Below are 22,324 nucleotides of genomic sequence, written 5' to 3' on the forward strand. Positions count from 1 at the left end.
GACGGAAGCCTCTCCTCAGTGCAAGACACATGAAAGCCTGCATAGAGTTTGCCAAAAAACACATGAAGGACTCCCAGACTATGAGAAATAAGATTCTCTGGTCTGATGAGACCAAGATTGAACTTTTTGGCGTTGCGGTATGTGTGGAGAAAACCAGGCACTGCTCATCACCTGCCCAATACAATCCCTACAGTGAAACATGGTGGTGGGAGCATCATGTTGTGGGGGTGTTTTTCAGCTGCAGGGACAGGACGACTGGTTGCAATTGAAGGAAAGATGAATGCGGCCAAGTACAGAGATATCCTGGAAGAAAACCTCTTCCAGAGTGCTCAGGACCTCAGACTGAGCCAAAGGTTCACCTTTCAACAGGACAATGACCCTAAGCACACAGCTAAAATAACAAAGGAGTGGCTTCGGAACAACTCTGTGACCGTTCTTGACTGGCCCAGCCAGAGCCCTGACCTAAACCCAATTGAGCATCTCTGGAGAGACCTGAAAATGGCTGTCCACCAACGTTCACCATCCAACCTGATGGAACTGGAGAGGATCTGCAAGGAAGAATGGCAGAGGATCCCCAAATCCAGGTGTGAAAAACTTGTTGCATCATTCCCAAGAAGACTCATGGCTGTACTAGCTCAAAAGGGTGCTTCTACTCAATACTGAGCACAGGGTCTGAATACTTACGACCATGTGATATTTCAGTTTTTCTTTTTTAATAAATTTGCAAAAATTTCTACATTTCTGTTTTTTTCTGTCAAGATGGGGTGCTGAGTGTACATTAATGAGAAATAAAATGAACTTTTTTGATTTTGGCAAATGGCTGCAATGACACAAAGAGTGAAAAATTTAAAGGGGTCTGAATACTTTCCGTACCCACTGTATGTTCGTTCCATTGTTGTCGTTTCTGTGGTGACCAGCTGACCTGGAAGTATATTAGCAATGAAAACAGCAAAACCCTAGCGTTCCATTGTGCCATTAATAATAAACACCGTGGTTCTCTTCAGATGTCTCTCACTCGTGAAAACCGCGCTTACTGTCGAGCACGATTTAAGGTCTTTATATTTGAGAACCTATTTAAAACCTATGGACATGTGACATGTGCGCTCATATATATTTATATATATATATATATGTGTGTGTGTGTGTGTGTTTATAGTAGGAGCTAGTGGTACTGTATAGCACTAAACACAGTTAACATTAACTCGCCTGAAGATTCTCCAGAAGCAATACATACATCTTCATAGAAAAGTGGCATGTTTCTCAAGTATTAGTATAGTATTGTTGTTATGGAGTTTTTTGGAGAAAAAATATAACAGCAGTCTTGTAGTGACTGAAAGACCAGTTTGAAAAAAAATCTATTTTATTCGATGTGAAGGGGCACCATCTAATGGCATAAACACTACTGCAACAATTTAACATTCTTTTTAAAAGTTACGCGTGAGGTTAAAGGCAGAGTAGGCTAGTGCACGTCCATTAAATTTAAAATTTTTCTCGAATTTGTATCTCATAATTTTGTGTTACCATAAATGTTTTTTTAATTCATAACTAAACTTTATTTTTAATTTTACTGGCAGAAATTGGCATTGACAACACACTGCTTAGCCACTTAGCCACCATAGTAGTTAACTATACAAGAAGGAATAACCCCTACAACAGATTTCTTCATTCTATGTACTGTCAAATGACAAACAGGAAAAATAGAAAAAAAAACAGGTAAGTAATTCTTTGACTTCTGATTAGCAGTGTCACCACAATCCTTTTTACATCTATAATTTTATTATTGTTTTGATGGATATACTCGATGAAGATGGTAATGAAAAAAGCAAATAAAAGGACAGAAAACACAGCAAGCGGCCATGAACTATTAAAAACAACTGGCTGGAAAAGACATTTTCAAATGCTATTGTGTGTAAAGGTGCTGAAGTTGGCAATAGTGTCATGATGGCAGGTTTTATTTGAGCAGCTTTGCAGTGGCCATGGAGGTCATGGTAGTCATGGTCGTCATGGTGATAGTGGGTACAGTTATTTCTTTGAAGATAGGTTGTGTGACACCAGAATAAGATACTTTGTTCTCGCTGAGGGTCCCAATGATCATCTGGCGCATTTCTCTGCTGGCATCCCCACGGACTGCCAACAACGCCTGGATGTGCTCCTCTCTACAGACAGCAGAAACAAGAAGAAGAAGAAAAAAAAAAATCATCAGCAACTTTTTGGTAATGTGGCATTTGTGAGAAAGGAATGGCATACAAAACCTTCAAGAGCAAATTTTTGATACAGCCAATCAGAGTCGGTATCGTCCATCCCCAACACATATGTATGTACATTAACTCCTTTTTTTTCCACTAATCACTGTCAAAAGTCAGTTATAATTATGACCTGATCTAATGTTAAATATAAAAAAGCGTGATATTCTAGGCATGATATTCTATGTGTCACAGAGGTGTATGAAAAAAAGTGTGATGGTAATGGTGCAAGGCTTAAAACAAACTTATCAGTCTCTAGAGACTGCTGACTATTTCTCCTGAACACACTTATCATCCCACTACTGTCACTATCTTCTCAAAAAGAGACAGGACACTCATTTGAAAACAGTGAGGTACATATTTTGGACAGAAAAGATAGGTGGTTTGACAGGAGTCAGAGGAGCCATCTATATCCAAGTGGAAAAAAGTAAAATACTATAAAGCTACAAAAACTATAAGTGTGTACAATATGTGCCTATGGGAACATACAGTATATGGATATCAATGGATAAATAAATAAATACCAGGTAAAGTGACTACAATATATTGCACTGATGTGATTTACCTTACACTACAGTATTCCACATGATTACAGCAGATGGGTGACAAATGTACAATGTTAAAGACGCAGGAGATGATGCAACCAGCAGCCAGCTCCCACTAGTGCCAGAAGGTAAAACCCTCTCCTAACAGGGGTGGAGGGCTCAGACATAACCTGTCATAATCTACCAGGTTGCACTTTCATCTATTCCCAGCAAATTAAGGAACAAATCAAATGTCTGCCAGGCAGGACACTTTCTTGGTGAATCAGAGGGGTCACATGAGCCTACCATTAGATTGTAACGACCCTCACCTAAGATCACTTCTTTTGTTCACCTAATGAGCCTATTCAGGCCAGGTGTGACGTGAAACCAAATCAGGAGTGTGGGTCTATCGACTCTCACCTGATTTACATAGCTCACCTAATGAATAATGACCTATGGGACTAGGGGTGGACTAGGGGTGGAGTGAAACCAACCTGGAAGATAAATTGCAGGTTCCATATCAGCTTTCTCTCAGACTGATGAAGCTACTCGGATGAGTGGTGAAACGTTTCGACTTAAAAACTAGAAGTCCAGTTATCATGACTCTACCTTTAGATGCAAGTTAATAGTTAAGATACATTAATCGTGTTGATGCCTGATGAACTGGCTGCCAAAATGTGTGTGTACCTGATATCAGGATATTTGGACACCAGAGTGGGGACCTCCAGGAACAGGAGCGTGGGATCAGTCAGCTTAAATACTTCAGCAATGGCTGCGATGGCACCGCAAAGTCGGTCTGTGTCTTCACCCTAAACATGGCAATCATGCAAGTGAAGGATTCCCTTCCAACTTTTAAAAAGGGTTTGCTTTCATAACCAGTAAGCTGTTATGCTATGTTTATGACAGCTCTGCTAATGGTTGGCAACTGTAATACGTGTGCTTAGGGGTAATATTGCAATACAGAAAAGCATTATATTGTGCATAAACTCACAGCAGCTAGTTTCCTGAAGAGGAACTTAAACTGATGAGCCTCTTTGATCATCCTCTCAGCTCCCTCCTTTCTCTCATCAGCGTTTTTAAAGGTGATCCTCTTCTGCATTACTGCCTTAATGTACTCCACCACTACCCGGCGCAGGGCCTCACTTGTCATCTCCTGTACATATCGCAACCAACATGTCATAAGATCAGATGAAGAACCTCATGTCACATGATGGCACTCACACTCCCAGAGCTATGGAACTGTGAGAATATGTTGCATATTTTCCACTTCACGTTGTATAGTGCCAAATCACAATACAATCATCTCAAGGCACTTTAAAAAAAAGGCAACAAATCCCTTATGAGCACTTAGTGACAGTGGAGAGGAAAAACTCCCTCTAACAGAAAAAACCTCCAGCAGAACCATGCTCAGTTTGGGTGGCCAGCTGCCTCGATTGGTTGGGGTGAGTGGATAGAGGAGAGAGAAAAGAACAGCAACAATAAACAACAAACAACCAGTGTGTAGGTTGGTGGGGCCAGTAACTGCACATCAGCAATATACAGTTCCAGGACCAGGGACACCTGCAGAAGAGAGAGAGAGGACAGAGAGAGAGAGAGCACAAACTACAGGAGAGAGAAGGCACAAAGACAAACATTTCTGAAAATGTTTGACAGAAAGTGATTAAGACTTTATGGATACCATGCTAAGACACCATGTTCTGCTCTAATCCTACCTGATTGAAGGGTTTCTTGATCTTGTTAAAGTCATTAAAGTAGTCTTCCACTGTCACACAAATGGTGTCCACAGCATGACAGCCCATCAGCCACTTCCTGGTCAGCAGTTCATTCAGATGATGCTGGTCAAAAGGATATCAAAATCCAAGCAACTGAGTGCTTTTTTGTTATTTATACAAAATCCTTATATATCAAGGGACTTGGTCATTTATGCATCAGGTCAATAGTCTGTACTTTCACGTTGACATAGTATTTGATAAAACAGCTACATGACTGTGACTACCATGTGTTTCCGGATTTAATAACAGCTGGCCGTTTGCCATAATTTTTTAACCTCAGTGAATTTCATGTACAGTGTAAGATAATTAAATTTGAGAGTATTACTGAAGTTCCTGAGTGTAACCATAACACTAAAGTAACTGGTATTTGCACCAAAATCCTTTGGCCAGATTTCACTTTAAGTATGAATATATTTTAGAAAAAATATAATTGCATTGTATATAGGAATAAGGCTTATACAAAGACTTGGCTACAAATACAACACCCTTTAAATAGACTATGAAAGTAGATGAGTCCAAGAGGAGGCCTTCTTACTTCAAGGTCTAGGAAGACTTCATCCAACAGGAACTGGCATCCCTCCTTGGCCACCTCATTGAGCATCCTCTCTATGGCAGCATCACTGTCAGTAGGCTCTGAAGACTGAGAGTACTTCCTCTTCAGACTGTTGATGGACTCTCTGAGGAACACACACAATACTGTCACGCAATAAATGAAAGCCTAAAATGTTATTTAATCATTCATTTATGTATAGATTTATTTATGAAGACAAAAATATGCACTACAGTTTTCTTTATATTGAACTCTGCTAATTATCACCCCAAACTGTGATGAATTCATTTAAGGAAAATACTACTGAATATGCCCAATGAAAACAAAGAAAATACAGATTATTAAAATTTGAAAAAAAAAAAAAGAGTTACAGCGTTATTACCAAAAAGGTTCATAAAAAAATTAGGAAGAAAGGTATAGCTTATCCTTTTCAAGAATATTATGGATAAATAATTTAGAGAAAAATGTATGGACCCGAGACTGGTTCAATACTGATGTCAAAAGTTAGGAATTAGGAATTTAGGAATTATTTTTCTTAAACATTTGAACAAGATGGCTAGTTTGTATTTGCACTATTTGACTATACCTAAGTCAAATACTCCAGATGCTATGCTTTATAATTTCTGTTGAACAAGGGTGACTTGGAAGGATTTTTCACATTTATGTTAATAGGATACTAAAGCGCAAGAGCATATATGCCTTTATACTGTAAACCTACCCTATATAAAAACAATACACCCAGACCATAACATAACCTCTGGTTCTTGCCTGAAACAGACATTAGTCAAACTCACTTAACAATATGGCCAAAGTTGTCTTTTACTAAAAGTGTTAACACTAGTGCAGGTAAAAAATTAAATCTTACTTGAATGTCTGGCAGTTGTTAATGATGGCTATCATGTACTGTACATAACACTGCGGCAGCTGTCTGTCTCTGATGTGCTCCTCTTTGTAGGCCACCACCTCTTCTCTGTACCTACACAACAAAACACACATATGTTATGTCTATACAGTGATTGTTGATCATGAAGGTATTTTAATCAGTTGAACTTTTTATAATGGAACAAATATATAAATGATTATTTCTTCTCATTTTTGACATTGGTGTCCATTGTGTAAATGTAGGTTTTAACACTACAATATTTTTTGTTTGACCTTAAATAAAGATTCTGACATTTTTCCTTTATTAAGCTTATGGGCTGGTGGTTATAAAGTTCTGAAATGCAATAAATAACCTCATAAGGAAAGAGTTCATCTGTTTCAGGCAGAGCTTCAGAACTTGTTCTTTAAAATTCCCATCAATCTGCGCCGCAACTTGCAGGTTCTGCTCAAACATCTGATGAAAAGTAGAGTGAAAATAAATAAAGATCAGGATGAGAGAATAGAAGCAATAAATATGGTGCTCTCCAAGTAAATGTTTTCATTTTAAGAATCAAGAAGCAAAAAAGTGACTTAATGAAGTATTCAAATCTTTCACTTTTGTTTGTACGTCATCATGGCTTAATATTTTCAAATCTATTTAAACAATTACACAAACACTGTACCTCATTTACATGAGTTCATGCTATATTCTGTGCCCCTAACAAAATGGATAAATCCTTATACGACAAGGATATTGTGTAGGAGGTGTGGCAAATTAATGGTAGGTGGAAAAACTAAAATATTTATAGGACATGTATATAATCATTCCTTGTCAGCAGAAAGGCCCACAAACGACTTAAGTAGCCACATGATATGATGTTGCAAGAGTGCATGAGCAAAGTTTCACTTGCCAGCAAGGCAATAAAGTCTACAGTCAATTAAATCTGGAACACCTTTAAGACAAGTTCCTGAATGTGTCAGGGTGTCACTGCACTCATACCTCCAGTCTACTGAAAACATATCATGTATGTAACACATGCTTATTCCTATTTCTAATCAGGATTACTTACCATAATTAAAGATCTATGTGTAAGTGTGTACTACCTGAAAGACAATGGCAGGCAGAGTGGTCTGGTAGTATCCGTCTTGGTCGGCCTCAGGCTCTGTGTCTTTCAGCCAGTCTTTCTTATCTGTTTCCAGTGCCTTTCTCAGCCAGCCTGTTATATTAGACTGAAGACAGTGACAGTCAAACAGAGAGTAGGGATCCACAAAACAGTGGTTTGTAACATTGTTTCTGTACCATTGCAGCTGGTTTAACATTTTCATTATTATATGTAGGCATTTAAATGTTCATTTAAAACTTTACAGCTTCAGGGAAGGTGCATGGTTGGGAGAAAAGATGTGGCACAGAGAAAGGTGATAGTTATTTTTATTACTGTGATTAGATGTCCAATACAGTAATCAATGCAGAGCGCACAATTTAATTATGTGGGCATTTCGACCTGAAGGTAAAAATGAAATAAAAGCAGGTACAAGGATTTTGAGTTGTTCAACTGTGTCAAAAACAAAATGGTAGGGGTCAGCAACATAGATAGTGAAGCTGTCATTACTTCAAAATAAATTCCATGATGCAGCCATGAAACTAGGAGATAATAATACATGAGGGTGAGTTATTATAACTCTGAACACTTAGAGTTTGCTAATAAAAAAATCTCTGTATCCATTGTTTGCTTTACTGTGTTCTTAGTTCATGGTAAGACAGAGTTTTTAACTGAATTTCCGGACTTCCTGTCTGATTCAGTGCTTAGTTCAGATAAAGTCATTATAGTGGGAGATTTTAACATTCATGTAGATGTTGAAAATAATAGTCTCAGCACTGCATTTAATTCAATATTAGATTAAATTGGTTTCACTCAAAATGTTAATAAACCCACCCACTGTTTCAATCACACCCTTGATCTTGTTCTGACCTATGGCATCAAAATTGAACATCTAATAGTTTTTCCCCCCAAATCATTCTTTAATAACTTTTGAATTTAAAATGATGGATCATGCAGCATTTGGACGAAAATTCCACTACAGCAGATGTTTATCTGACAACGCCATTAATAAATTTAAGAAAATTATTCCATCTTTATTTACATCTATGCCATGTGCCAACACAGTAGAGGGCAGCTGCCTCAATCCCACTTCCTACCAAATTGATCATGTTGTTGACAGTGCTGTAGCCTCACTGCATGAAACTCTTGATACTGTGGCACCTATGAAAAAGAAGTTAGTGAATAAGAGGAGATTAGCTCCATGGTATAGTTTACATATTCGTACCTTAAAGCAGGCATCACAAAGTATGGAAAGGTAGTGGCATTTCACAAAATTAGAGGAATTTTATTTAGCCTGGAAAAACAGTCTATTAACATATAAAAAAGCTCTCTGTAAAGCCAGAACTGCATACTATTCATCACTAATAGAGGAAGATAAGAACAATCCCAGGTTTCTTTTTAGCAGTGTAGCCAGGCTGACAAAAAGTCACAGCTCTGTTGAGCCCAGTGTTCCTTTAGCTCTAAGCAGTGATGACTTTATGAGTTTCTTTACAAATAAAATCACAACTATTAGAGATAAAATTCAGCAGATGCTTCCTATACCTGCAATAAATGAATCTTCTACTACAGTAGCTCTTTAATCATCTGTAAGACCTCAGACAAGTTTAGACTGCTTCTCTCCCATAGATCTCTCTCAATTCACATCAGCAATTGCTTCATCTAAATCATCAACATGTCTTTTAGACCCCATCCCGACTGGACTGCTTAAAGACAAAGACTCAAAAAGCCTAGTTTTGATCCAGGAGTCTTGGCTAATTATAGACCAATATCCAACCTACCATTTATTTCTAAAATCCTTGAAAAAGCTGTTTCTAAGCAGCTATCAGACCACTTACACAAAAATGAACTACAACTAGAGCAAATCATAGTACAGGAATAACACTGTTAAAAGTCACAACGATCTTCACTTAGCCTCTGATAATGGACTCATTTCTATACCTGTCCTGCTAGACCTTAGTGCTGGATTTGACACAATCGACCACAGCATCTTATTACAGAGACTGGAGTATGTGACTGGAATCATAGGAACAGCGTTAAAATGGATCCAGTCTTATTAATCGGAAAGATTCCAATTTGTTCATGTTCATGATGAACATTCCACGAGCAAAATTAGTTATGGAGTTCCACAAGGTTCTGCGCTAGGACCAATTCTGTTCACCTTACAGTGGGTACGGAAAGTATTCAGACCCCTTTAAATTTTTCACTCTTTGTGTCATTGCAGCCATTTGCCAAAATCAAAAAAAGTTCATTTTATTTCTCATTAATATACACTCAGCACCCCATCTTGACAGAAAAAAACAGAAATGTAGAAATTTTTGCAAATTTATTAAAAAAGAAAAACTGAAATATCACATGGTCATAAGTATTCAGACCCTGTGCTCAGTATTGAGTAGAAGCACTCTTTTGAGCTAGTACAGCCATGAGTCTTCTTGGGAATGATGCAACAAGTTTTTCACACCTGGATTTGGGGATCCTCTGCCATTCTTCCTTGCAGATCCTCTCCAGTTCAGTCAGGTTGGATGGTGAATGTTGGTGGACAGCCATTTTCAGGTCTCTGCAGAGATACTCAATTGGGTTTAGGTCAGGGCTCTGGCTGGGCCAGTCAAGAATGGTCACAGAGTTGTTCCGAAGCCACTCCTTTGTTATTTTAGCTGTGTGCTTAGGGTCATTGTCCTGTTGAAAGGTGAACCTTCGGCCCAGTCTGAGGTCCTGAGCACTCTGGAAGAGGTTTTCTTCCAGGATATCTCTGTACTTGGCCGCATTCATCTTTCCTTCAATTGCAACCAGTCGTCCTGCCCCTGCAGCTGAAAAACACCCCCACAACATGATACTCCCACCACCATGTTTCACTGTAGGGATTGCATTGGGCAGGTGATGAGCAGTGCCTGGTTTTCTCCACACATACCGCTTAGAATTAATGCCAAAAAGTTCAATCTTGGTCTCATCAGACCAGAGAATCTTATTTCTCATAGTCTGGGAGTCCTTCATGTGTTTTTTGGCAAACTCTATGCAGGCTTTCATGTGTCTTGCACTGAGGAGAGGCTTCCGTCGGGCCACTCTGCCATAAAGCCCCGACTGAGGCTGCAGTGATAGTTGACTTTGTGGAACTTTCTCCCATCTCCCTACTGCATCTCTGGAGCTCAGCCACAGTGATCTTTGGGTTCTTCTTTACCTCTCTCACCAAGGCTCTTCTTCCATGATTTCTCAGTTTGGCTGGACAGCCAGGTCTAGGAAGAGTTCTGGTCGTCCCAAACTTTTTCCATTTGAGGATTATGGAGGCCACTGTGCTGTTAGGAACCTTGAGTGCTGCAGAAATTCTTTTGTAACCTTGGCCAGATCTGTGCCTTGCCACAATTCTGTTTCTGAGCTCCTTGGGCAGTTCCTTCGACCTCATGATTCTCATTTGCTCTGACATGCACTGTGAGCTGTAAGGTCTTATATAGACAGGTGTGTGCCTTTCCTAATCAAGTCCAATCAGTTTAATTAAACACAGCTGGACTCCAATGAAGGAGCAGAACCATCTCAAGGAGGATCAGAAGAAATGGACAGCATGTGAGTTAAATATGAGTTTCACTGCAAAGTGTCATTACTTATGACCATGTGATATTTCAATTTTTCTTTTTTAATAAATTTGCAAAAATTTCTACATTTCTGTTTTTTTCTACATTTTTGCACATTAATGAGAAATAAAATGAACTTTTTTGATTTTGGCAAATGGCCGCAATGACACAAAGAGTGAAAAATTTAACGGGGTCTGAATACTTTCCGTACCCACTGTATACATGCAGGCAATGTTATTAGGAAGCACTCTATTAATTACCACTGCTATGCAGATGACACTCAGCTGCATCTATCTATGAAACCTGATAACACAAACCAGTTAGCACGACTTCAGGTTTGTCTAAAGGACATAAAGGCCTGGATGACCAACAGAAGTTATTGTGTTTGGGTCTAAAAACCTCAGAAACAGCTTTTCTAACAATATAGCTACTTTAGATGGCATAGTGTGAAAAACCTTTGAGTTAATTTTGACCTGGATATGTCCTTTAATTCACACATAAAACAAATCTCTACAACTGCCTTCTTTCCTATGCACAATATTGACAAAATTAGGAACATCCTGTCACAAAATGATGCAGAAAACCTAGTTCATGCATTTGTTACTTCAGGGATAGATTACTTTAACTCATTACAATCAGGAAAGTCTCCAGTCAATCCAGAATGCTACAGCCAGAGTCTTGACAGGAAAAAGCAAGAGAGATCCTGTTTCTCCTATATTAGCTTCTCTTCATTGGCTCCCTGTAAAATCCAGAATAGAATTTAAAATTCTTCTTCTCACATACAAATCCCTTCATGATCAAGCTCCTTCATACCTTAAACCTGGTTTCCCAGAGTTTCCAAAAGTAGAATGGGAGGCAGAGCCTTTAGCTATCAAGCTCCCGTCCTGTGGAACCAGCTCCCAGTCTGGGTTCAGGAGGTACTTGATAACACCAGGAAACTGTTTATGGTGATGATTAAGTTTGAAAATACCACTTTCTCTCATGTTGAAGATTTGTTGAATTCATATACTTCAAGTGTTCTAAATGTCATAGATGTGATTGCTCCTGTTAAAGATAAATTAATCAGGAACAGACAAAAGCCACCGTGGAGAAATGATGACTCAGTCAGGGCACAGAAAAGGGAGTGCCAGAAGGCTGAACGAAAATGGCGTAAATCAAAGCTCCAGGTTCATTATGATATTTATAAGCAGATGTTGTGTGTGTTCAATGAAACTCTACGTAGAAAGAGAGAAATGTATTTTTCTGAAATCATCAACAACAGTAGTAACAACTCACTTGTCCTATTTGCTACAGTGAGTTGGTTAACAAACCCTCCATCTCCACTGGAACTAATTTCAACATCTAAATGTAATGAATTTGCATTATTTTTTAATTACATAATTCAGGGCATCAAAAGGGTATTAAACAAACAATAAATTGCACAAGGCAGATACCAACTCTGCAGCCATCCAGGAGACACTTGGTAGAACTGACACACTTTACACCAGTAAATGACATAACAGTTGAAGAGATCATCTCCAGTCTGAGTTCATCCACCTGTTGCCTTGATGTTTTACCCACTAAATTTCTGAAATCAGTACTAAGCAGGTTGTTACCACAACTCATTCAATTAGTTAATAACTCATTACAGTCTGGAACATTTCCAAGGGCCTTGAAAATTGCTGTCATCAAGCCTGTCCTAAAAGAAGAGCAGCATTGATGCTATGGTACTGAACAACTACCAGCCCATATCAAACCTGCCGTTTTTAGGCAAAATCCTTGAAAAAGTTTACCAAAACCAGTGTTAATTTCGTTGACGAAGTATTTTCGTTATAATTTTGTCACGACCGGTTACGTAGAGTCTGGTTGCGACTCTTATTCTGAAATATTCCCTCGTGGGAGTAGTTACCTCTGGGCTTCCGGTAGCAAATAGGCAACACCACTCACCTGTGTTTTCTTACAGGAGTTCACGGTATTTAGTCGCCTCTTCAGCTACAGACGGATCACGGGATTGTCTACTTCGCCACCCAGGATACGGTTCATGAGGAGCTTCCAAGCGGACGAAGAGGAGTAGCAGTCTCCTACCTCACCCCGCGCTTACTCGGAACCGCCGCCGTTGAGGGGGGGGGGGGTACTGTCACGACCGGTTACGTAGAGTCCGGTTGCGACTTTTATTCTGAAATATTCCCTCGTGGGAGTAGTTATCTCTGGGCTTCCGGTAGCAAATAGGCAACACCACTTTTCTTACAGGAGTTCACGGTATTTAGTCGCCTCTTCAGCTACAGACGGATCGCGGGATTGTCTACTTCGCCACCCAGGATACGGTTCATGAGGAGCTTCCAAGCGGACGAAGAGGATTCTTCGTGGAGTTTTCACCAGGTCCTAGGGTTTGCCTTGTCGAGTGAAACGAGTTTCTCACGGTAAATCTCGCCAGCTGTTTTGAAGCTATCTTAAGGACTAATGATTGTTCGTTTTCTTCCTCGCTAATCTGCAAGAGAGTTTCGTTCAGAGGAATTTCTATGACTGTGGTTTTCCCTCCCTAACCGATAAGAGGACTGACCGGAGGTGTTTTCAGTTATGTTAAGAGACTAACGTTTAGTTGTGGAATTCTGCCATAACTCTGGATTATATCTTAGTTTGGGACTCTACCATAACTCCGGATTTCTGACCAGAAGTCTCTGTTCCGTGAGATATTGCTCTGCGAGTCAAAACCTGGACTTACCTTCTCCACCTAGACTCCCTACGGAGTTACCTGGTGTGGGCCTAGGTGTGAACCATCCTGCGGCCGAATCAAGTACGGACTACTTCCCCCACCTTTCCATGGTCATTCATCAATACCAGAACTACATTGCTTTATCTTTCCTGTGAATAAAACCTGTGTTTATTTGGACTAGAGTTTTGTGTGGCTTTTAGGTCTTCCTGCCTTCTGAACCTGACAAATTTTCGTCAACGACAAGTTTTCACTGACGAAAACAAGACGTTAACTAAATAAAAATTAAGTGACGACGACGAAAACTATAATTAAAATATACTGACATTTTTGTTGACTAATAAAAACAAGACTTCTTCTTAGATGCACACGTACATTTGAAAAGTAACTGATCCACCTAGTGACGTGGGACGCGCGAGTACACAACATCATCATAGCCTACACTGGGTTTCTGTCTGACTTAAACTACTGTATAATGAAATGGAAACAGCTGGGAGAAAACAAAGAGAAGATATATGGGTCAGTTTTTCCTCTTAAATATTTTGGAGTTGCACTTTTGCTTTAAAGAATGAAGAATGTCATATGTAAGTTATAAACAATGCATATCTCATTTTTGGTCTTTCATGGAAAGGCCATATTCCATATATATATATATATAATGAAACTTGTTTTTTATTTAATTTTCATTTAGAATATTTTGTATATTACAATAGTTTAACTAAATTACATTTAAATCAAACTCAATATATTTTAGTCGACTAAAACTAGGCAAATGACATTCGTATGAACACCAATGCTGGCAGAGTGTCTGTCTTAGTTCTGCTGGATCTAAGTACTGCTTTTGACACAGTGGACCATGTGATCCTGTTACAAAGGTTAGAGGACTGGATAGGCATCTCTGGTATTGCCTTTAAATGGTTCAAGTCCCATCTTGAAGACAGGAAGTATTTCATTGAAGTTGGTAACTGTGTCTCAGACCAAATGGCGTTGACATGTGGGGTCTCCCAGGGGTCCATCTTGGGACCCCTTTTGTTCAACCTTTACATGTTTCCTTTAGGCCAGTTAATACGCAGCAATAATGTGTCCTACCATAACTATGCAGATGACACTCAGATTTACATTTCACTCACAGCTGGTGAATATCGACCAGTCGATTCACTGTGCCACTGTATTGAACAGATCACTCTGTGGATGCAAAACAACTCTCTCCAAATAAACAGTGACAAGACTGAAATAATCATCTTTGGGCCACAGAAACAAAGAGAAAGTGTCAGCAGTCACCTCGAGTCTCTTTCTCTAAAATTTAAAAATCAAGTTAGAAATCTAGGGGTAATCATGGACTCAGACTTGAATTTGAATTTTAACAGCCACATTAAATCGATAACATCGTCAGCATTTTATCATGTCAAAAACATTGCCAGAATCAATGGGATCATGTCTAAACCAGACTTGGAAAGACTCATCCATGCATTTATCTCCACCAGTTTAGATTACTGTAATGGCCTGTTCACGGGGCTCTCAAAACGAGCTGTAAGGCAGCTACAATACATTCAGAACGCTGCTGCTCGGGTCCTGACTAGAATCAGGAAGTACAACCACATTACTCCTGTTCTCAGATCTCTTCACTGGTTTCCTGTCTCTCAGAGAATACACTTTAAAACAGCACTGCTTGTGTATAAGTCTCATTACATTACATCTCTGACATGTTGGTGCCATATGAACCATCTCGAACTCTGAGAACATCAGGGACAGGCCTTCTGCTCATGCCCAGAGTTAGGACTAAACAGGGAGAAGCAGCGTTCCAGTTATCATGAGGGGCAAATATGGTGACAAAGCGGTGGCATGCCTCTAATTTAGATTCTTGCTTATGTATTTTTAATTCAATTTCAATTAAATTCAATTCATTTGTATAGCGCCAAATCACAATACAAATCATCTCAAGGCACTTTACAAAAACTAAAACTAAAAACCCAACAATTCCCTTATGAGCAAGCACTTGGCGACAGTGGAGAGGAAAAACTCCCTTTAACGGAAGAAAAAACCTCCAGCAGAACCAGACTCAGTTTGGGCGGCCATCTGCCTCGACCGGTTGGGGTGAGTGGATAGAGCAGAGAGAAAAGAACAGCAACAATAAACAACAAATAGACACTGCAGGTTGGTGAGACCAGTAACTGCACATCAGCGACATACAGCTCCAGGACCAGGAACACCCGCAGAAGGTACAGAGAGAACAGAGAGAGAGGGAGAGAGCACAAACTAGGGGAGAGAGAGAGAGCACAAGGTTAGTGACATTCAGTGGTGGAATATACATGTGAGGTGGGAGGAGAGAAGAGAGGGGAGGGGAAGGGAGGGGGGGTTAGGGTAGGGGAGATCAGTGCACCGATGGTCCTCGGGCAGTCTAGGCCTATAGCAGCATAACTAAGGGATGGTTCAGGGTTGCCTGAAGCCAGCCCTAACTATATGCTTTGTCAAAGAGGAAATGTTTTAAGTCTAGCCTTAAAAGTACAGAGATTGTCTGCCTCCTGAACCCAGACTGGGAGCTGGTTCCACAGGAGAGGAGCTTGATATCTAAAGGCTCTGCCTCCCATTCTGCTTTTGGAAACTCTGGGAACCACAAGTAGACCTGCACTCGGAGAGCGAAGTGGTCTATTGGGATAATATGGTACTATGAGGTCTTTAAGGTATGAAGGAGCTTGATTATGAAGGGATTTGTATGTGAGAAGAAGGATTTTAAATTCTATTCTATATTTTACGGGGAGCCAATGAAGAGAAGCCAATATAGGAGAAATATGATCTCTCTTGCTAGTTCCTGTCAGGACTCTGGCTGCGGCATTCTGGATTAATTGGAGGCTTTTTATTGAGATATTGGGACATCCAGATAGTATTGAGTTACAGTAATCTAGCCTTGAGGTAACAAATGCATGGACTAGTTTTTCTGCATCATTTTGAGACAGGATGTTTTTAATTTTGGAAATGTTGCGCGTGTGAAAGAATGCAGTTCTAGAGATTTGTTTTATGTGTGAGTTAAAGGACATGTCCTGGTCAAAAATAACTCCAAGGTTTTTTACAGTAGTGCTGGAGGCCAGGGTTATGCCATCTAGAGTAGCTATAATTTTAGAAAAGTTATTTCTGAGATTTTTTGGCTCAAATATAATGACTTCTGTTTTCTCCGAGTTTAAAAGTAAAAAGTTACTGGTCATCCAGGCCTTTATGTCTGTTAGACAGGCTTGAAGTCTGGTTAACTGGTTTGTGTTAACAGGTTTAATAGATAGATATAACTGAGTGTCATCTGCATAGCAGTGGTAATTAATAGAGTGCTTCCTAATGACATATCCTAAAGGAAGCATGTACAGGGTGAACAGAATCGGTCCTAGCACGGAGCCTTGTGGAACTCAATAACTAACTTTTGTTCGTGTGGAAGGTTCATCATGGACATGAACAAACTGGAATCTGTCCGATAAATAGGACTTTTTAACTTGTCTTGGATCATTGTATTGTGATTTGGCGCTATACAAATAAAACTGAACTGAATTGAACTAATCTACCTGACAATATTCTACATGTTTGACTGTTGCCTGTAATTGAAGAAAAAAAAGTTCATTAAATAATTTGGATACTTATAAGCCTGGAGCCTTTGCCAGCAATCCAATAATGAATTTTATTATTATTTAATTTTATTAGTTATTTAATTTAACTTTTAAAACACCCAAGGTCACCTCATAGGCAAACAGAAATAAAGAATAAAATACAAATCACTGCACAAGACATACAACAAACATTCTGCATATACAGGTAAAATGCAGTAAAAGTGCAATAGAGCATATTATATAAAAGCCTGAATAAAAAGATATGTCTTAAGATGCATTTTAAAATTCAGCAAGCAATCACCGTTGTGAATATCAAAGGGAAGGGAGTTCCATAGGCAGGGGGGCAGCATAGCTAAATGAATCTGAGGTACCACAAGAGGAACTGAAGATGAAGATCCGAGAGCATGTGAAAGGGAGTGAACATGAAGAAGTTGAGTAGATAGATAGAGATAGATAGGTAGATACTTCATTCATCCCCCATGGGGGAAATTCAGATTGTCTAGCAGCTCTTATATTTACCTAAACACAGAAATTTCACTATAAAATATTATAAACAGATAAAGGCACCCAGTCAATAACATATAACATAAATAACATATCAACAATTACTATTAAAAAGTCTAATGTCTGTGGGGACAAAGGATCTCCTCAACCTCTCAGTTCCCCCATGGGGGAAATTCAGATTGTCTAGCAGCTCTTATATTTACCTAAACACAGAAATTTCACTATAAAATATTATAAACAGATAAAGGCAGGGTCCAGCCCCCTGCGTAGCACTTGCCATGGCAGTGTGGTAGAACATGCATAGCATGTCACTACAGACATTGTAGGAACTGAGCCGTCTCAAGGAGAAGAGTACACTGCATCCACATTGGCAGACCACTCCAGTTTTTTGTCCAGTACCACCCCGAGGTACTTGAAGGTCTGCACAGTCTCTATCTCCTGTCCATCAATGCAGACTGACTGGCATGATCTGATTTTGATCTCCTAAAATCCACCACCAGCTCCTTAGTCTTGGTGGTGTTCAGAAGATAGTTTTTTTTTTTTTTTGCTCCAGTCAGTGAAGGTCTCCATTAAGTCCCTGTACTTCCCCTCCTGTCCACCGTGCACACATGTCACAACAGCCGTATCATCAGAATACTTCTGAATGTGGCAAGACTCTGAGTTATACCTAAAGTCTGATGTGTAGACCGTGAACAGAAAAGGAGCAAGAACAGTGGAGCCCCAGTGTTGCATTCAAGTGTCCTAGAAATAGTCAAATAGTCCATAACCCATGACGTCAGGGAGGGGAGCCACCGATGGCAGGAACAGCCATAAAGGTAATAATAGTGGTGGGAGCAGCAGCAGAGGTGGAGGGAGCAGACACAGAAATGAGGTATAATGAGGAGCTTCAGAGGTGGAGGGAAGAACATTTGGGGTAGTGGTGGAGCGAGTAGCTGTAGAGTTGTAGGTGGAAGTAGCCACATTGTCAAACCTGATGTAATACTGGTCGAAGGTATTAGCTTTATCCACATCACCATCCAAAGACTGAAAGTTGTTCAGTTTGTAGCCAGTGATGGTCCTTACCCCCTCCACACCCTCCTGGTATTACTGTTCTCCAGCTGTTTTTCCAAATTATTCTTGTACTCTACCTTAGCTCGCCTCAGTGTCTTTTTGAGCTCCCGTTGTATACTCCTCAGCTTCTCCTTATCCCTGTCCTGGAAAGCCCTCTTCTTCGGGTCCAGGAAGTCTTTAATGTCACTACTGATCCATGGATTAATGTTAGGATAGCACCGTACTAACTGGGAGTACTGTGTCTCTACAGAAATTAACGTGCACCGATGGAGAGTCCTCAGTGATCATCACAATACAATACAAAAGAGTGATGGTGTTTGCCAGTAGGAAGCTGCGCAATGCTGAATAGAACGACCGTAATAACAGCAGTGTGAAACTGGAACTGCTCGGTCTTAAATGGGCGGTTGCAGAAAAATTCAGGGGCTATCCGCTTGGTTCAAAATTTATGGTCATACCTGACAATAATCCCTTGTGCCACCTCAACACAGCTAAGCTAGGCACTATAGAGCAACAGTGGGTTGCACAGTTATTTTGCACAGAATATAATAAAAGACCACAGTTTGTACTTTAAATGTGCTATTAGTTGAACTGCCAGCTTGAAGCTGGAATCCAATCCATCCGCTTTATGTACCAGTGCAAGCTAGCAAAAGTGAGCATTGTAAGTACAGTTGATGTTGTTATTATTAGGTAGTAACTGTATTTGAATACATGTTTAGTATTTCTCATGTTAATGCCAGAATGTGTTTTTCTGATGTTTGACGTGGTATTTCTGCTGTCTCAGGAACCCACTGAAGTTTTTTTTTGCACTCTTATTTGTATCCTCTTTTCCTTGTACTTTTGTACTTGCCCATTTTGTACTTTGTTTTATGCACTTTAGTACTCAAGGAGGATAACACTGAGAAATTGTGTATTTACTGTAGTTTCTTTTACTCCAATTATTAAAGCTGCTCTTCTATGCCCACCTTGGAGAGCAGTCAGGAATCAGAAGAACCCTTTTTGGTAGCTGGGTGTTTTGTCATTCATATCTCATCAGCCTACACAGGGTATCTGCAGGTTTCTAAGAGCTAGATTTAAGACTTTTTAAGACCTTTTTAAGACCTTTTTAAGACTTTTAAGACTTTTTAAGACCTTTTTAATACCACGCTGAATGAAATTTAAGACCAATTTTGTAGAAATAAAACAAAACATCCCACAATACAACCAATTACCATAACACACTGTTTATTGATGTAAACTGTTTACACACCATTTGATTTATTGAGTAAAACAAAAATAAAATGCCACGTGTTTTCCGACAGCCGCTTTGTCTTATTCACACTGCATGTGGGTCTCCAAAGCTTTCATACCCATTGTTCCGAGTTTTACATTTTTTTGCACAACCTGCACCGGACCTCGAACACGTTGCCATTAACTGGACTTAACCACGGCGCAAAATTAGGGTTTTGTAACCAATTGTCATTAAATTTACATTTACCCATGGCAAAAGAGTAATGCTGAAACTTTCCCGCAGTTCACGCAGCTGCCGGAAAGGATGTGTTAAATAAACTCCCCTCAAACACGTATTTTAGTTGGTTCCGCCTATTTCGTTCTGCGTAACAAATACGCGAAAGGCTTTCAAATTGATTTCAAGATGAAAATAAAATCTTCTTTATGGGGTCGGTTAGATTTCATTTTAAGACCTCTGAAACGTGAATTTAAGACATTTTAATGCTAATTAAGGCCTTAGTTTTATAATATGGAATTTAAGACTTTTTAAGACTTTTTAAGGATCCGCGGACACCCTGCTACATATGGAAGCACCAGTCAGTGTCTGTAAAAAAAAAGTTGACTACAGGCATATTTCTGTATGTATGTGGTGCTTACTGTAAAAGTTTTGACATATTTGTTGAGCAGGTCATCTACCACATCCTGAGGCAGCAGAGGCTCCAGCTGGTTGATGTCACACTCTGAACAGAGTTCTGGGTGGCCCATCATCTCCACACTAAAAATATACACATGCAGACACACGGAGATCAGTTCTATCTGCAGATGTCTCTTAGATTCTGTGAGCCAGCGATAGTATAGTATCAGTAAATACATTAAGTCTTACTCCTTTAAAGACGTATCTTGACATTTTGGAAAGCATGATTATTCATGCCTTCTGGACAATTGCATTTGAATGAGTTGCAACAGCTGACTGCAATTTAGGATGTAGATGCACCAGTGAAATTAAAAAACTGCAACTTAATGTGGCTGAAATACTGAAATCAGTGGGATTGGTAGTGAAAAGGTCAAATAAAGTGTCAGTTATCAAATATAAATTGCTGTTATAATATCTGTTGCCAGTGTACACAGTGAGGAAGACACTTTGGTGGAGTGTTGTCCTAATCTTGAATTTTATTGATGTTTCTGAGGTTCTGGCACCTAACTATACAAACTGGGACTGTGCATTTTGATTCATTATCCTACACCTAAAACAGTAGTTGCACAGATTAGACAGCAGAAAACACACAAAATTATTTTTATCTGTTACAATCACTACTGTACAAATGATGGAGAAAAATTTCACATCATGTCCTGTTTATACTGAAAAGAAATTGCTGATATGGATTCTGATTAAATCCACAACTGTGGGGATCTCCATACAGTGGGCTCTATACATACGTTTAAAATGTATAGTGAGGACCTGCAGATAATAAAACATACACAGGCAGCTTAAATATATGCTCATTCTTTTCTTCATCGTTTCATCTTAGGGCTACCATAGGGAAAACTCCCTATACGTAGACGGAGAAAGCTGCAAGGCACAGTGTACATTTCTCTTTATATTGTGCATGTGTTTTTTCCTCTTATCATATATACCATTTTTTCTCTTATTTATTTTGACTATATAGCCAACCACTTCAAAAAAAGAATCAGTGTCTGAAATGTCACTGGAGGGAAAAATGAACCAAAAGGTGTCTGGCCCCTAGGCATATATAATCATAGTAAACCCATGTAAAACTAGGAAAATCCATGATGTGTCCATTTTAATGCATATTTTCTTCAGTACATGTTAAAATAAGTAACTGTTAATCTTCATCTCTGCTGTCACACCTGATTCCACCTGAATGTCCCAAAAATAATGGCACCAAGCTTGTCACTGTCTGTGCTTGTGTGTGTGTACCTTTTATATGTGTTAAGGACCCACGTTAGCAGAGACACAATCTCATTGGCCTCCAAGTCCTCAGCAGCCAGTTCATTAACACGACTGGACACGGCATTGTGGTAGAGACTGAAAAATCTAAAACACACACACACATACTTGTAAGCAGATACATATCTCAATGATACTAAATGATAGTGGAATTAATGCATAACTGAATACTTGGATTTTTGGAGGTTTTCATCAGTTGGTAGTGAAACTGTTGAACAAAACCCTATAGTTCAATTTAACATATTGTTAAATTTGGAACTTTGTGGTATCCTTTTCCAATTCATTCAACACTAATCTGCAGAAATGTACAGTTGTAGCGGTTCAAATGTCACACTCTGACAGGGTAAGTTGTCAGTTATACTGCAACTGTTCTTCATTTGTACAGCAGCATGGCATGTGCTAGGTGGTGCTCAACTTACACTAACACATAGTTTGTCCAGCACCGAGTACAGCTCAGTTGGATAAAGTTAAACTTTTCTGTCTTTCTACAGGTGGAATAAAAATATCTTTCTAACTTTACTGAAGTACTGCAGACCTGAGGTGCAGTCGCTGAGAATCATTGACATTGCAAGAGTGTGTGATACTGTAGCTGCTTTGTCAGTCAATAAAGAGAAAATGTGTTCTTATTTACATTTTAAGTTACAAAATATTTCTTTAAGCACAGATAGATTGTGAAACCTCACATAAGATTAAAAGCAGAGTGAAACAC

The 22,324-nt window shown here is 39.3% G+C and overlaps 1 protein-coding gene across 3 annotated transcripts in view; it reads right to left on the reverse strand.

Moving 5' to 3' along the window:
• Nucleotides 1–1,754: 1,754 nt before the first annotated feature.
• The window catches only part of exoc3 (exocyst complex component 3), a 33,028-nt gene continuing 12,458 nt past the window's right edge, over nt 1,755–22,324 (reverse strand). Inside the window, exons 6-15 of one of the 3 annotated variants that reach the window (XM_026314269.1) lie at nt 21,586–21,702; nt 20,304–20,421; nt 7,055–7,180; nt 6,325–6,425; nt 5,955–6,065; nt 5,075–5,216; nt 4,480–4,602; nt 3,759–3,920; nt 3,455–3,576; nt 1,755–2,156 (exon numbers count right to left, since the gene is read on the reverse strand). In XM_026314269.1, coding sequence (XP_026170054.1) covers nt 1,952–2,156; nt 3,455–3,576; nt 3,759–3,920; nt 4,480–4,602; nt 5,075–5,216; nt 5,955–6,065; nt 6,325–6,425; nt 7,055–7,180; nt 20,304–20,421; nt 21,586–21,702 — 1,327 coding nt within the window. In that variant the 3' untranslated portion in view covers nt 1,755–1,951. The remainder of the gene's footprint in view (nt 2,157–3,454; nt 3,577–3,758; nt 3,921–4,479; nt 4,603–5,074; nt 5,217–5,954; nt 6,066–6,324; nt 6,426–7,054; nt 7,181–20,303; nt 20,422–21,585; nt 21,703–22,324) is intronic. The other 2 variants (XM_026314268.1, XM_026314270.1) reach the window with 2 other exon arrangements.

Source organism: Mastacembelus armatus, chromosome 17 (assembly GCF_900324485.2).
Source record: "Mastacembelus armatus chromosome 17, fMasArm1.2, whole genome shotgun sequence".
NCBI classification, from domain to species: Eukaryota; Metazoa; Chordata; class Actinopteri; order Synbranchiformes; family Mastacembelidae; genus Mastacembelus; species Mastacembelus armatus.